This window comes from Lithobates pipiens, unplaced genomic scaffold, assembly GCF_037356315.1.
Source record: "Lithobates pipiens isolate NorthernLeopardFrog02 unplaced genomic scaffold, aLitPip1_a1.2 Scaffold_3, whole genome shotgun sequence".
Taxonomy (NCBI): Eukaryota; Metazoa; Chordata; class Amphibia; order Anura; family Ranidae; genus Lithobates; species Lithobates pipiens.
Window position 1 is genome coordinate 190010272 of NW_027507790.1, and position 16076 is coordinate 190026347.

The window sequence follows — 16076 nt, forward strand, 5'->3', positions numbered from 1 at the left end:
GTCACTATTGATATGTGATTTTTTGAATGAGCGCTGCACTTATTTATCTTCACAACACATTTTGCAACATTGATCAGCTGTGCTGGCTGCTTGTGTACAATTTAAAGGGATAGCGCAATATATTTTTTATATATTGCATTACAGACAAAACCTCACAGGATCTTGTGTCTTCTTTTCAAGGCTCGGGTACCATTTATCTAAGCATATTGAGCCGGTGTCAAATGGATCCGATTGGTCAACCCCTTGATTCATTTAAGGCCTGGAGCTCGGAGAGCTCAAACAAACGTGCCTATCCACCTTGCAGACACTGGTAAAAAAAAAACTGATGTACTTCCTGTATGGGAAGGGTTATATAGGGGATCACTTCCTGTCTAAGACTTTGTCTACCAGTGTCCATTCACCTAGAGATGGTGTATAACCCAGTAGGTAATGAATATTAGCCTAACTCTGTGCCCCATGATGTATGAAAAAGAAAAATGGACTGATGTGGAATGAAAACACCCAGAACATTTTTGGACTGATTTTTTGTGTCTGCCTTGCCCATTTTAATTGTCTTTTACTAAACTACCAAGACCCATCTACTCTCCCATCTCCACAACAAAAAGGCTAATCATTTTGTAGTCCCAAGGTAAGAAATATAAAGGATAATTACGCTCCTTGAGAAGACACAGGAAGTGTGCACAAGACATAGGACAGCTCTGAATTACTGGCCAGAGCAACTGTTATTTTATTGCCCCCATCGAATACATATACACACACATATATATATATATATATATATATATATATATATATATATATATATACACACACACACACACACACACACACACACACAGTAAATAAACAAAATCCTTCCAATGGTATAATATTTAATGCTAAAGTTTAATCTGCTTACATTTTGCATGGTCTCTCCCCTCCCAATCCCCCCATGAGTATGTTTTTTTTTTTTTTTTTTACAAAAAACACTTATTTAAAAATCAGAATTATCAGTACAAATACATCTGGAGAAAATACATACCAAACAGAGAAATTACATAAACATTGGTGAATTTGTCTTTTGTTATAACAGGAAGCCTTTATTAATTTTATATAAATTCGGAAAATGTGCTCAACCTAAGCCATATAAAATATCTACATAATAGATATTACTAACAACGCACCAATCAACTGGGTACATGAACCAGACAACTGCAAAGAAGGTCATGTAAAACAATGATTTTCAGTTAGGCTGCTTTTTGTTGCAGATATATACACAGAGTCAAGATGGTAATATGGCCTACTGTTGGGTGAATAAATGCAGGAAACTGGTGGAAAAGTAAAACTGGGGATGTGAAGCCCAGTGGAACAGACATCGGGATTTTAATTTCCATAACCTTGAAAGATTGACTATAAAAGCTGACATTTGTTGATCAATTTACCTTTCAATAAAGGCCAAGGATAAAATTGTTAGCTGTTTGGTAACTACACATTCTCTATTATGTAAGAGTGCAGAACAAAAAGCAGTGCTACAGGTTACTGCAGTTTGTTATTGTCCTATTTAAAAGGTAAGTTTACTTTCTTACTCACCCTGCCTAGGCCTCCTGACCTAAACTAACCCCTTCCTCTGTTACTTATTTAAGGAAGAACAGCCATTGGCCTTCCTCTACGTTTACATTTTGCAGAAAAAAATGTTCATTGTTGGCAGAGTCTGTGCAGCGAAACAAGTGAACGTTAATTTATCCCTCTCCCTTAACATAAAAGCACCCTTCTTTTGCTATGATCTCACTCTATTCAGATGCTGGGAATGAGTGGGAAGTCCGTTGTAAGCTATCAGTTGCCAGAGTCACTCCCAGTGTAACAGCACCGATTGGCCCAGCACTGGCCCATAGAGTGAATGACATTCTCCTCCAAACTGGGATGCATTTCTTTTTGTTTTAGCAAGGAATAAAGTGGAAGTATAAAGAAGGGATGCATAAGCTGCAGACATTTGGCTAATTAAAATAAACCTGTTGCCTTGACTGAATGGGCAATGTACAGATTTGCCTACTATAAGCTAGCCATCAACACCATCTATCAGCAAAGCTTCTGTCAATTTTTGATTGTCTGCTGCAGTGTCCTCTTGACTCAGCTGACTAATGGATGTGTCAAATATGGAGTGAGTCTTGTTGCCCTGTAGAAAAAAAGACAAATGATGAACACCTAGTTGCCCAGAGATGTTCCAGAGATCTAGAAATTCTGAGTGTGTGTAAAAAATACTAACAGCCAAATATGTTCATTACCATTACATTAGACCAATGCTTGTTACCGTGCAATGCTTCTGCATGCGGAGACTGATGCTGAAACTGGATACTCTGCTTCCCTAACTAAATAGGCAATGTTGCCTGAAGTCTAGTGAACAACACTTTCCTGAAAGATTTTGTTTTCAAAGTTATGGTTAAAAAAATAAATTAAAAAAATAATTGATAGGACTCTTGATCTTCACATATATCTATCACATAATTCCATGACCCATACTATGACTCTGAGGAAGCAGCCATCCGGAGAAAAAGTGGAAAACTGGCTTATGTGTTATGGTAACATTTCTTTTACTTCCAGCCAAATAAGAACAAGTTATGCTATCTCCACAAGCCGCATTCTTGCTGTTTATCAGTTGTCTTTCCAATCTGTCCTTCAAAAGATAACTGACATATTAACCAAAAAAAAAGTAAAGGTAGAGTTCTGACAAATATACTATGGTGCTATTTATTAAAGGATGATTTGAACCTGTTTTCAGAGGCAGATTAGTCAGGAGCACAAGAATGAAAAGCTGAAGAGAATGGTTTTCATATTGACCAGGCTTATAAAAAAAGTCATTGGTGGAAGGCTTCTAGACGTATTTTGTTTGGATCTTCAGGATGGCGCGATGCAATTCCATATCGGAGTAACATTTCAATATAAGGTGGCCAAAATTCCTCTTTAACTCTAATGTAAGGATCATGAGGAGAATCCAAAGTGTTGCCGATAAGGGCCTGAAAGATAATAAGCAATGAAGGTTTATGTAAATTAGTAATTGGATGTCAAAATAATTTCCCTCTTTCACTTAACTGCTTCCTGCCCAGGCCATTGTAAAATGACGCCCCGAGCGGGAGCCCTATTCTTCTGGGTGGACATCATATGATGTCTTTCCCAGACTGCGCTCTAGCATGATCAGTGTACCAACTCATTGCCAGTACCATGTGATCGATGTGACCAATAACAGGTCACATGACAATTGTAACACAACGAGGGATGCACTTTATGCAGTGTATACAGTAGCAGAACAATGGCATTACTACGGAATATTAGATTACCTTGCTTTTAGAGTATGCATTTTATCAAGAGTAACAGAAGACCAACTTTATTTGTGCAGGTTGAACAGGGAAAGGGCTTTTTTTATTTTAATGTATATAGGTCACAGGTCAGGCAGCTTTGGTAAAAATACTTAGAACTTGAGTCCAACTGTGCTTGTTCTGCTTTTACTCAGGTTAAAACAATATATTCTTAGGGCCCTTTGGAAGGTGCCTTTTTAGTGTGCTTTTGAAAAACTGCACCAAAAATGCAGCATGCAGGACTTTTTAGTGTACCTACAGCGTGAAGAGTTTCAGAGGATTTAAAGCAGGTGCTGTCAACCCATCAATCACGGGCAGGTGACAGGTAGATAGTGTCCTTCCTTACTGACCCGGGGAACCTGGACACCAAACTGTATTTTCCTTATGCAGCAGCTGAAATCTGGCTACTCCTTCTCTCCTTCCTGCCGGCATTCAGCTGCTGCAGTAGGAAAATACAGATCGGTTCCTGTAAATGCCACCCCTTCTCCTGTGCAGGTTCTGGGGGTTTACTATGCCTCAGTTTGTGAATGAACAGGGAGATTGTGCAGCTCTTCCTATTCAATGATTCTGTGCAGCGGAGGCTGCAATGATAGAGATGAGGACCATGTCCTCAATCTTCTTTCTCGGCTTTAAAAGTGAGACATCAGGGGTCTATTTAGAACCCTGATATTTCACTAAAGCAACAGGGTTATATAAATAATAAAAAAAAGAAAAAAGAAAAAAAGAAAATACTGACACTGTCCACTGCCCTACTGATGGATCCTGTCCACAGCCCTATCTACACCAACCTCTACCCTGCTGACACGTCCATTGCCCTACTGACATCACCCACTACCCTATCTACACCAACCTCTACCCTACTGACACGTCCACCGCCCTACTGACCAATACCATCCACTACCCTATCTACACCAACCTCTACCCTACTGACACCATCCACTGCTTTGCCGATTGACACTGTCCACTCTTAAGGTAGGCTACGTTTATATTTTTGCAATGATGTTTATTTTATTCTATTTTTCTTCTTTCTTTCTTCTAAGTTTTCCCTTACTATTTATACCTAATTAGTTAATTTCTCAAAGAAAAAAAAAAGAGCACCAAATCCCAATGGTCTTTTATCTTTCACGTTGTTCAGGAAGATCTCCACCAAAGGCTGCCTACCCCTGATTTAAAGGGATACATTTTTAATGCATTTTTGTTCCACTTTTTAAACATCAAAAGCACATTGAAAACTGATCAGTGTGAATGGGCCTTTATGGTTTACTTAATTTAACAGTGCATGGTGGTACAAACTGAATGGTGAAGTAATCATCACTATTACAGCCTTGCTAGCCAATAGGAATATACAAAAGGCCAAAAAGGGTGGGGTCAGGGATTTACATACATTACATGAGCTCAGGATTTGGGGCTCCCGAGCTGCAGAAAAGAGCTTTCTAAAGGCATATGCAGACCCTTCTGAGTACTTGCATAGCACTGCTGAAGTTTGACCAATACTCCCAGGTACACGTTAATCCTTTTGTTGTCAGGTCCGTATGATGTAGATACCTGCCTGTCAAGTGAAAGCATTTAGGCGGCTCCACTGCCACTCGATTACCTCCACCCCTCCCACATGTATCCTGGGCTCTGCTTGTCCATCTGCAGGCCCGAGACTACTCTCTTCCCCTCCTTGTTGCTGACCCAGAAAAGCGACATGTTTGAAGTCACTCCCGGAGCCGCCTCTCAGTGTCCCTGGCCGGGAAAGGATTTATTGAAATGCGTTCTGCATTGCATTACATTTAGTGGAGCACAGGGGAGACATGCAGGGTCTATGCATGTCTCACTAAAGAGAACCGGTCAACAAAAAAAGGACCAGATAGGGGACTTTTTGTCCCCTATTTGATAAAATAAATAAATAAAAAACATTAAGTTAAAAAAATATAATATAACCAAGCACATAAAATCCTCCCAAAAAAGGTTTGAGATCTACCCCCCCCCCCCCCCCCCACACACACATATGCACGTAAAAACACGCATCGGGGGCACCTAGGCATGAATAAGTAAACTGCGATAAACAGGTTACATATCACTGCGCACACTGGAGTGAGCAATATTTCACCAAATCTCTTCCTTAATGCTAAACTAATAACCTATATATTTTAAAGTGTTGCCTATAGAAAATATAGAGTACTGAAGTTTGTCACCATTACACGGATGCATGCAAACCTAAGGTTTTACATGTTGGGTATCTATTTACTCAGTGCCACCTCGTCTTTTATATTTTACCCAAAAAATTGGTAATTTATTGCGTTAGTATGCCCTAAAACTAACAAATTGAACCCTTCTGGACAGAAATACACTCTGTAATCGCACAAGTTACGACATACACCTTGGACTACTCACCAGCGCAGTTTCTCCTTCACCACACATCTCTCCCCTCACAAATCGCACACCATGCACATGGTGAATGCAGCAAAACTATGTATACTGATTCTTTGGAACACGACTTACACTCCATCACTTTCAGAGTGGTTCATACGTCTCCAGAAGAAAAAAAAAAAAAAAACGCAGATATGGAAGAACTCATTAACTTGGCAAACGATTCCCCATCACAGCCACTTGGGCCAATTGGTTTCACTATTGTATCACTGATAAATACAAAAGCCTGGTCAACCTGCAGATCTAACCTGCAAATGGGCGAATGATTTGTTTGCCCCATACATTCATCTAAAAAAGAAGGTAGATCTGAACACCCCCCCGCCCCCCGGAGAGATCTCGCAAGACTACACATCTTCCTTCTCTACCTTCAACATGTCCTTCACCTCTCATCTTCTCCCTCCTGTTACATTGATATCTATTAACCTAAAGTTTCACCAACCCCCTTCATCCCTTACATATTTAGTCCTAGTTAGGAGGGTTTTGTTGGCCATTGTATAAAACTGGCTATATGTATTTTTTCCTTCAACCAACCCTCCTAACCCAACCAAATACATTTTACGCTTATCCCAGAATCCCCTTTCCCCCGTTTCCTCTCCGCCACCCCGGTTTGAAGTTCATTACCATTTGCTTGATACTTGCAGCCTTCCTTGATGTTGGGCACTGATAACCCCTAGGCAGGCTAACTGTTTGTATATGTTACATTTATCCAACTGTTTGTTGCCTAACATTGATTGTATAACAATATGCTTGACATATTTTACTTTTTGTACTGTATGTTTGAAAATTCTATTCTCAAATCTTGTTTGAATAAAAAAAAAAAAAAAAACACTTTAGTGTATTTTTTACAGATATTTTGCATTTCCTAGATCTTTGCGGTGATATTGTGTGACATAAAAAAATAGAGCTATCACTATCTACTGTCTGCTTTCAGAAAATATATAATATTTTGGGGTTTTATGTAATCTTCAGGGCTAAAATTATTTTTTAACCCCTTGACGCTGGTCAAACACATAAATGCGACAGCTCGGCGTTAAGGCCCACCTGCCGAGCAGCGGCATATATGCAGTCCTGTTAAAACAACTTAAAATGCTGAGAGTGCGCTCCCTGCATGGTAGCTGATGGGTACCGGAAAGTTCACAATGCATACTTGTGATCAGGAACTTTCCGACCATGCGACCGCTGTGATGACCAATTACAACGGTCACATGACGTGAATGCCTGCTTTCACCTCTCAGTTTTTAGAACTCTTAAAGGGTCAGGATGTGGTTAGTGTGAAAAGGTTAAGCATGTGTGCAAAAAAGTGCATAAAAGGCTCTGGCAGCAAAAGGGTTAAATATTTTCTAAACTGTATTTTGCATGTAAAATAGGAATGCTAGAATTAAATAAACTTGTTATTGAGATTTGTCTACTAATTATATGCATTCATGTACTTGTGAATTTTTCTCTGCTAGCTAAACGTAATAGTAAAACTAAAGGCTGGGGGAGAGAGATGACTATAAATTATAGAACCATAAAACTTTCCTTTGGAAGTCATTATTCTATTTGATTGGAGGCACTGTGTAAATCAGGAGATGTACAATAACAAGTCTTCAATGTATCAATATAAATTGACGTGTCACCCTCTTATCTCAGTCAATGTCACAGTGACCCAAGCTTGCAGTCATTGAGAGGAACCAAATGTTTCACAAAATACAATCACTGTACAACCACTTAGACAATAGCTTGGAATCTGGAGGACAATTGCTTGGAAGTAAAGGTCTGTATGAGAATGTCATAGTGAATTTGGCAGGAAAAAAAAATCTGTATAGCTCACCCCCATCTGATAAGCATCTGAATTTCTAGCAAGAAAAAAAGTAAAACATTTTTACATTTGTCTGTTCATATCAAATGAAAAAGGCAAAAAATAATATAATGGTGTGTATTTTAATATTAGTTTTGGATTATAGTAATTAAAGTGGATAACCAGATACATGGATCCACAAAGCATTTAAATCCCATAAACCCAAAATAATAACACTCACTATGGATCTTCCTGGGATGATAATAGGATTGTTATAGCAGCTTACCTGTAAAATCCTTTTTTTGGAGTACATCATGGGACACAGCCATAGTTATTAACTATATGGGTATATATACTGTATATAGGCACCTTCAGGACACAAGTACACCCAAGACAGGAAGTTCACTCCCTATATAACCCCTCCTCCTACCAGGAGTACCTCAGTTTTGTAGCAAAGAAATATACATAAATCCCAAAAGAGGGGAGAGACCTCTGTGTACTCCAAGAAAAGGATTTTACAGGTAAGCCGTTATAAAAATCCTATCTTGTTTATCGTACATCACGGGACAAAGAGCCATATAGCAATGCTTTTTGAGGGGAGGGAGACTCAACCCGCAGGGTGCCCACAGACTTGAGGACCTATACTGCTGCCTAAAGCACACTGCGCCCAAAGGCGATATCCTCATGCCTTTTTACATCCACCTGATAAAACCTGGTGAATGTATGTACCTACGACCAAGTTGTGGCCTTATAGATCTGAGCCATGGAGGCCTGGTGATGCACTGCCCAAGAAGCACTAACTGCTCTGGTAGAGTGCATCTTGACTTGAAAAGGCGGAATCTTATGTTCTAAACCATAAGCCTGAATTATAACCTGCCAAATCCACTTAGAAATAGTGGATTTTGACGCTGCCTGTCGTTTCCTAGGACATTCTGGCAGAAAAAATAAGACATCAGTCTTCTGGATCTGAGCAGTCATTTTTAAATAGACCTTGACCACTCTAACCACATCAAGACAATGTAGTGACTTCTCTTCCGTAGAACATGGTTTTGGAAAAAACAATGGTAGGACAATATCTTGGTTCAGGTGAAAACCTGAAACCACTTTAGGCAGAAAACTTGGACGAGGATGCAACACGACCCTGTCCTCTTGAATAATCAAATATGGCTCTTTACAAGAAAGAGCAGCCAATTCCGAAACCCTCCTTGCCGAGGATATAGCAACTAACTAACACTAACTTCCTTGTCAGAAGGACTAAGGGAGTATGCTGTATCAGTTCAAAGGGCTGTTTTTGTAACACTGACAAAACTAAGTTCAAGTTCCAAGGGTTCAAATGTGATCTAACTGGCAGATTAAGCCGCATCACCCCTTGTATAAAAACCCGGAGCAAAGAATATGAAGCAATCGGTCTTTAAAATAAGACCGATAAGGCCGAGACTTGACACTTAATAGTACTCAAAGCCAGCTTCATCTATACCTCTAATTGTAGAAAGGCAAGAATTCTGCCTATGCTATACTTCCGACGGTGCCAACCCATGGATTCACACCAGGAAACATAAGCCCCCAAGACTCTATAATATATGATCCTGGAAGCTGGCTTCCTTGCATTAATCAAGGTAGAGATAACTGAGCCGGATAGCCGACGTTTCTTCAGAACGTGGGCTTCAATAGCCAAGCCGTTAAATGTAGCGTTTGTAAGGTAGGATGGAACATTGGCCCCTGTGAGAGTAGGCCTGGATGTAGTAGAAGGGACCATGGATCCCCCACCGCCATCTTTACGTTTTCTGCATACCAGGACCTTCTGGGCCATGCTGGGGCTACAAGAATTAACGGCTTTCTTTCCAGCTTGATTCTGCAAAGAAGTCGTGGCAGCAGCTGAATAGGGGGAATGCATAAATCAGTGATAACTGATCCCACAGGGTCACCAATGAATCTGTTCCACATGCGAGTGGACCCTCGTCCTGGACACAAAGTTGACCAACTTCACGTTGAACCTGGATGCCAAAAGATCTACGTCCGGTGTCCCCCATCCGTGGGAAATGGCCCAAAAAAATGTTGGGGTGAAGGGACAATTCCCCGGGAACAACTGCTGTCGAGCCAAGTATTCCGCCTGCCATTTCTCTACTCTTGGAATGAAAACTACCGACAGTCACGGAACATTCCTTTCTGCTCAAGTTAGACTATGGTTCACCTCCCTCTCCACTGCAAGACTCTTGGTGCCCCCTTGGTGACTGATTTAAAGTCACAGCTATGGCATTGTCGGATTGTATCCCGACAGGACAACCCCTTAACCTGAATGTCCAAGCCTTCAGAGCCAGATGCTACAAAAAGACATCACCTGCTCACACCTATAGCTGGCTATCGCAGTAAAAAGCTTGGAAGGCTAACAACAGATACAAACAAACTCAAGGATAAACCGAGGAAAAAAACAAGCTTTACTTACCACCAGCCCACAGACAACCAAATAACCTGTCTAACAGTTTGCGTTAAACAGGGGTTTAGTCTGCACACATTTGCAAATGCATGCGTAAGCCACAGAGCCCAGCCAAGGCACCCCAGTATCTGTGGTACCTAACACTAACTTATAAGTGTCCCCACAGTGGACGCACATGCATTCTAATGGATAGGTGGGAGCAGGTGGACTGAAGGGGAGCCACCCCTTCTTAAAAGGTACAGGAGCACACTGAACACCCAAGCACAATGGCAACACAGGTGTCAGTGAGATGCCTGACCAAAAAACACAACAGCTGCCCGAATCTTTAGGATGTTGATGGGCAAGGTTCTTTTGGGTTCTTGACCACTGTCCCTGGACAGTTGTCTTTTCTTGTACTGTTCCCCAACCTGAAAGGCTGACAACTGTCATTACCACCTTCCAGATAACTCATCTGAAGGATTTTCCGTTTAGCAGATTCCGGGTTACCAACCGCCAACTGAGGCTCTGGGACACCCTTGGGGACAGCCGCATTGGCAAATCTAGAGCTTGAACCATTTTGTTCCAAGCAGACAGGATACTGCTTTGCAACAGTCTGGAATGGAACTGGGCATAGGGAATCACTTCGAATGAACCCACCATCTTTCCTAACAACCTCATGCAAAGGCGAATGGAGGGATTTCTTTTGACCTGACCATCTGCACCAGCTCTCTTTTGGCGTTGATCTTTGCCTGAGGCAAGAACACCTTTTTCTGGGCTGTGTCTATGATCAGCAAGTACTCTAGCATTTTCAGTGGTTTTAAGGAACAGTTCTCTAGGTTGAGAATCCAACCTAGATTTTTCAGGTATTTGGTTGTAATGCGCACGATTTGCTCCAAATGGGCCACCGACTGGTCTATTAGCAATAGATCATCCAGTTATGACAGGATTGTTATGCCCTGCGCCCTTAGCCTGGCTAGAGGTAGGGCCAGAACCTTTGTAAATACCCGGGGTGCTGTAGCCAGCCCAAAGGGCAAGGCTACAAACTGAAAATGATGCGGTTTTACCTCAAACCACAGAAACCTTTGGTCAGCGGGAAATATAGAAACATGCAGATATGCATCCGTGATGTCGATAGACGACAGAAGTTCTCGTCCCTGTAGGATATAAACCACAGACCTGATCGACTCCATGCGAAAAGAGAGGACCGTCAGGAACTAATTTAGATTCTTTAGATCGAGAATGGGTCTGACATCTTCATTCGGTTTTGGTAACATAAAGAGGTTTGAATAGAACCCCAAACCTTGCTCTTCTGTGGGGAGCTGCATATTCACCCCCTGAGCCAATAATCGGTCTAATGCCCGAAACAGAGATTTCCTTTTCCCTGGATCTTTGGGAACGTTTGACTTCAGAAAATGAGGCGGTGGAAACTCCTGAAATTACAGTTTGTACCCTAGAGTTATCGTGACTCATCTGTCCTGAATTTCCTCCTGACAGACTTTTGAGAACTGTAGAAGTCTTCCCCCCCACCCTGGCGAGCAGGGGTGACCCTTCATAATGATTCTTTAGAATTCTGCTTTGCAAGTTTCCACACCCAGGACTTTTTTGTGCTTGGGCCTGACCCTGAGGCTTTCCTCTAGACTCTGACAGAGGAGAATGTCGCGACTGCCTACAGGCAAGTGCCCCTGGTGCTGTAGAAAGAGCCCGATTAAATGGGCGTTTATTCCTTCATTTGACTGGCAAAAGAGTACTTTTCCCACTTGAAATCTTTTGGATGTATTTGTCCAAATTATCCCCAAATAGCTGATCCCCATGAAAAAGGAAAACCAGCCAGGAGCCTTTTTTACATGGTGCTTCAGCTGACCAATTTTTTCAACCACAGGATCCTATGCATGTGTACTAGCACAAGCACAAGATGAGACACCTGGTGAATAGAATCTTTAATGGTGTCAATGGCAAAACATAATTCTCTTGGCGGTTTGGCCATATCTGTGCTTGTTGTACAGGAACCTCCATAAGGGCCTGTCTAAACTGGTCCTTTAGGGATTGACAGATGACTATTGCAGTCTGCAGGCTGAGTAACTGCACCTTCCAAAGAAAAAGAGGATTTTAACAGGAATTCCAACCTTTTACCTGTTGGATCCTTAAGCATTTGATTCTACTGGACAAGTTAGACTTTTATTCACACTGGATATAGCAGCGTCAACTGCTGATACATTCCCTCTTTTGGTGAATTTCAGTGTCAGTGGATTGCCTTTCCTCCTGATCCCCTTAGGGTAAAACCTCATCTTTTACCCACTGTTCCCTTGATAAAGGGTCTGCATTGGGGGACGAAGGGGCCCTGCGTGGCTCCGAAACGTTGCACTATACTTGTGTTGTGATCATACAATAAATCACTCGTTTGGACGCCATTTATGTTGTTCCATGGTGTGCTGGCAAATATCTTCACCGTGGGTATGGGGGATCTACCACGCTTCCTATCTCTTTGGATGAAGGATGTGATTAAAGCCGCTAGTCTTTCTCTAGCCCTAACAGGGCGGGGGAAGACGTATCTTTAGTCACGTATACAGGGGTTGAGATGTGTGAAGCAGCTGTAACATCAATTGGTTCCAATGGCTCACCCTGGCTAGCCACTTCTGGTATTTCAGGAGAAGTTGACAGTGTGGAGGCACAACTGGAATCGTCAGCGCCTGGGGGTGAAGTTTTTGGCACCTTTTCTGAGGTGTTTGCACCGGCCTTTTTGGGAGGCATAGTCCTAGGCACAAAAGCAGAGGCACTGTACTCAGCTTCCACCCCACGCCTGCATTGTGTGTACTCATGGATGCTACGTCCCGTACATGGCACCGTGCCTAGGCCCCACCCCCTCCATCCGTCACCCGCCCCCTTCTTTTAAAACTATTTCCCACGTGGGCGGCATTCGGGTCTGTCACTCGGCAGACCCAGCATGAGGGGAGAGGAGGAGAGGCAGGGCCTATTGGCGAGCAGAGCAGGGGAAACTTCTGAGCAAAGGGAGTCACCGCCCCCTCCACAGGAGGAGGGGGGTTGCAGAGAGAGCACAACCATTGTTGAATTTTCCCAATCCTTTTAGCCCCTCCAGTGGCGAGAAGTGCGGTATGGCAAATCTCGTACTTGCATGCTGCTGAGATAGGCTGCTGCTGAGCCCACACACAAAATGTGACACTGAGCTGAAGTCAGAGACAACTTATTAAGGTATGTGCATTTACTCCCTCTAGTGGAGATCTAAGGCATGACAACATTTTTTCCAAGGAAGAAAAACCATAGGTAGACGTTTACAGTTCCCTAGCTTCTACCCTTACCTTATCCTCGCTGCAGGATTTCTGCTGATAGACAGATCCAATCTTCACCCATCACGGCAGGCTGCGTTTAGCAAACCTTCAAGTACTGGGTCCCTTTTTATCAGGGTTCCACTCCCTATAGCACTCCGCCAGGAAAAACTTTAGGTAATGTGAACATGACCAAAGCACTGGGTCTCGGGGTCCAGCCCTCCAAGGAGAGGCGTTACAGACAAAACCTTGTTCTTCTTATACGAGGCCCAGGTACCCTCTACCTTGGCCTCAGTGGCATTTTGGATGGATATCCATTCAGTGGAGGCTGTTTAAATCCAATAGGGATCCCTCCAGCTGAGCTCTTCAGAGCACATCTTCACTTGTGACCAACACCTTAGACATTGGCGAAAAAACCAAGGTACTCCTGGTAGGAGGAGGGGTTATAGGGAGTTTAGGGAGTAAACTTCCTGTCTTGGGTGTGCCAGTGTTCATCACCTGAAGGTGCCTATATACCCACATAGTTAATAACTATGGCTCTGTGTCCCGTGATGCAAGATAAAGAAAATATCAATGACAATTTATGTACAATTTAATTAGAGATTTACCTCTAAAATGTCTGCTAATGGTATCCATTCTACTTCTGGTGATTCAGTTGTACCCTAAAGATAGATAGGAAATGCATATTACATTATGTTTACTATATTTCACCTAATGTATGTACAGTATGTAATCTCTCTTATGACACGCTTGTGATTGAATGATTCCAGAGAACAGTTTTGCTCTGTTGAAAAAAAAAAAAAAAAAAAGGAATTGTATGTAGTCCAGTGATCCATAAAAATCATTCATTCCCAAAAAAAGGGTAGGCATGTCTTGAGTCTTGCTAAAATTTCAATGCAGCAACATTAATAACTTTCCTTCATATTATCTTTTCTAGCCTTTTAATTGAAGAGACAATCACTTTGTCCATTAAAGAGCTCGATTAAGAAAGGGTCAGATTAGAGCAGAAATTTTGCAATGCTATTAAGAGCAACTTTATTGATACACTGCTAAAACAGTTCAATTTATGATAATTATGGATTTAAAAAACAATTCCTTTGCGCAGCTATTTTATGGATTATATTAAAGCATTCCATTGATGTGCCTGTGGGGGCAGATCATAGCACGAGGTGTAAAACTTTCTGAAGGTGTGCAGGCCTTTATTTGGATTCAACACTATCTTCACGTTTAGCAACAGGATCATCAGGTGGCCACTTTAAAAGGCCACCAAAAGGCAAGTAAGACTGGGGTTTTAAAAAACATTTATTATATCAAAAGTCAACTAATCACAGTAACAGCAAGAATTGAAAATGTGAAAATAATTTCAGGGGTTCCTCCGTAAACCTGAAAATTTTTCAAGGATTCCTCCATGGTAAATAAGCCTGAGAAAGGCTGCACTGCATATTACATGGAGGGTGAGTGGGACTGCTCTGAGCAGGGAAGTTTGCAAAGACACATTCTTTAATTCTGATAAGAACAGTACCCCACAGCACCATGGGTCCTGCAGATGTTGCTGCCTTCAAATAGTATTAAATGATGTGGTTGTTAAGCAAAGGCAGTCAAAGCTGGCAATACACAGTTATGGCTAGTTAAAAAAGTAACAGATGCCTTCATTCAAACAAAGGTGGGTTGTTTGGATACTAAAAGCAATGGGTTTCTGAGGACAGAGAGCCGCACATAAAATGGACAGAGCACATTTACTATGGGAACTAAGATGGGTTTAGAGAGAAATGTGTCCTAGGGCACTTTTCAGATGATATTAATAGGCAATAGAAAAAATAACCTTCAGAGATGGACTCTAGTGCTATATCTTACCATTACCTTTCTAAAGCCAAAAGTACAGTTCTAGCTTATGTTGCCTTTTAAAACAAACTACAGGTGTGCTTTAAAGCCCAGTAGAAGTTTGCCATTTATTACTGAAATGTAGCTAGTTTTTAACAGTCCTTTGTCGTCGCAATGGTTAAAATAGACTGTGCTCATAAAGGATAATGTAAAATCTTGCTGCAGCACATAGAGCTATTAAAATACCAACTAGTACTACTTATGCCATCTAGCTGCGTAAGGCCTTGTTTACACTGATACCAATATTGCACCTCCACAAAAGGATTGGTACTGGATCATTTTTCAGAGGTGCTTGAGTGGCAGTTTGCAGGTGTTCAAGAGGGGATTTTGCCACTTCCTGCATGCATTTACCGATACCAAGGGGGTTTTGCATTGCAATACCGTGCAGCAAATTAATGCCAAGCAGTTGGTACATGTTTATTAATTCACTGGGCATGTTTGGCAAGTGGCACAACCTGCCAAACATGACATGCAAAGTTCAATTTTCTGCAAATTGAAGCATCAGATCAGTGTGAACAGACCTTAGTTTCTGCAGTGTTTCTTTCTGAGTCGGTGGTTGGAGAGTTTTACTACCTTTCTATTCATGTAGATGAAGCCTAATAAAATAATAATTGACAAAGCTTCAATTGGGCTTTTAACAGAAGAGTTTATTTAACTTTAATGTTTTACAATGTGAAAAAAAAGTGAACGTAAAGTTACCTTTTTCCTCTTGACCCTCTGATCCTGTTCCTTTAGAAGAGGGAAGTTTTCGGATAAAAAATCTCCAAGTGCAGTTAATAATTCATCCCTGTAGGATTCCACTTTCTGAAGCTTTGTTTTTAGCTTCTCATGTACACTTGACCGAGAGTTTAGACAAAATCAAAAAGATTGTTAAAAACAAATTTTTAAATTTGATTTTCCGCAAAATCCAACAGGTCCTATTTTAACAAAAGCTTTGACCTTGTCTTGCCCACAGCAACCAGATTCTTCCTTCTATT

The 16076-nt window shown here is 41.5% G+C and overlaps 1 protein-coding gene across 2 annotated transcripts in view; it reads right to left on the reverse strand.

Annotated features, from left to right (window-relative positions):
• Nucleotides 1-866: 866 nt before the first annotated feature.
• CENPK (centromere protein K) overlaps nt 867-16076 on the reverse strand; it is an 81437-nt gene continuing 66227 nt past the window's right edge. The window contains exons 9-12 of one of the 2 annotated variants that reach the window (XR_013263944.1): nt 15799-15934; nt 15621-15695; nt 13827-13880; nt 2976-2990 (exon numbers count right to left, since the gene is read on the reverse strand). Coding sequence is in view for 1 of the 2 variants with exons in the window: in XM_077462635.1 (XP_077318761.1) it covers nt 2832-2990; nt 13827-13880; nt 15799-15934 (349 nt within the window). In the remaining variant the exon portion in view is untranslated. Of the gene's footprint in view, nt 2991-13826; nt 13881-15620; nt 15696-15798; nt 15935-16076 lie in introns of both variants that reach the window. The other variant, XM_077462635.1, reaches the window with a different exon arrangement.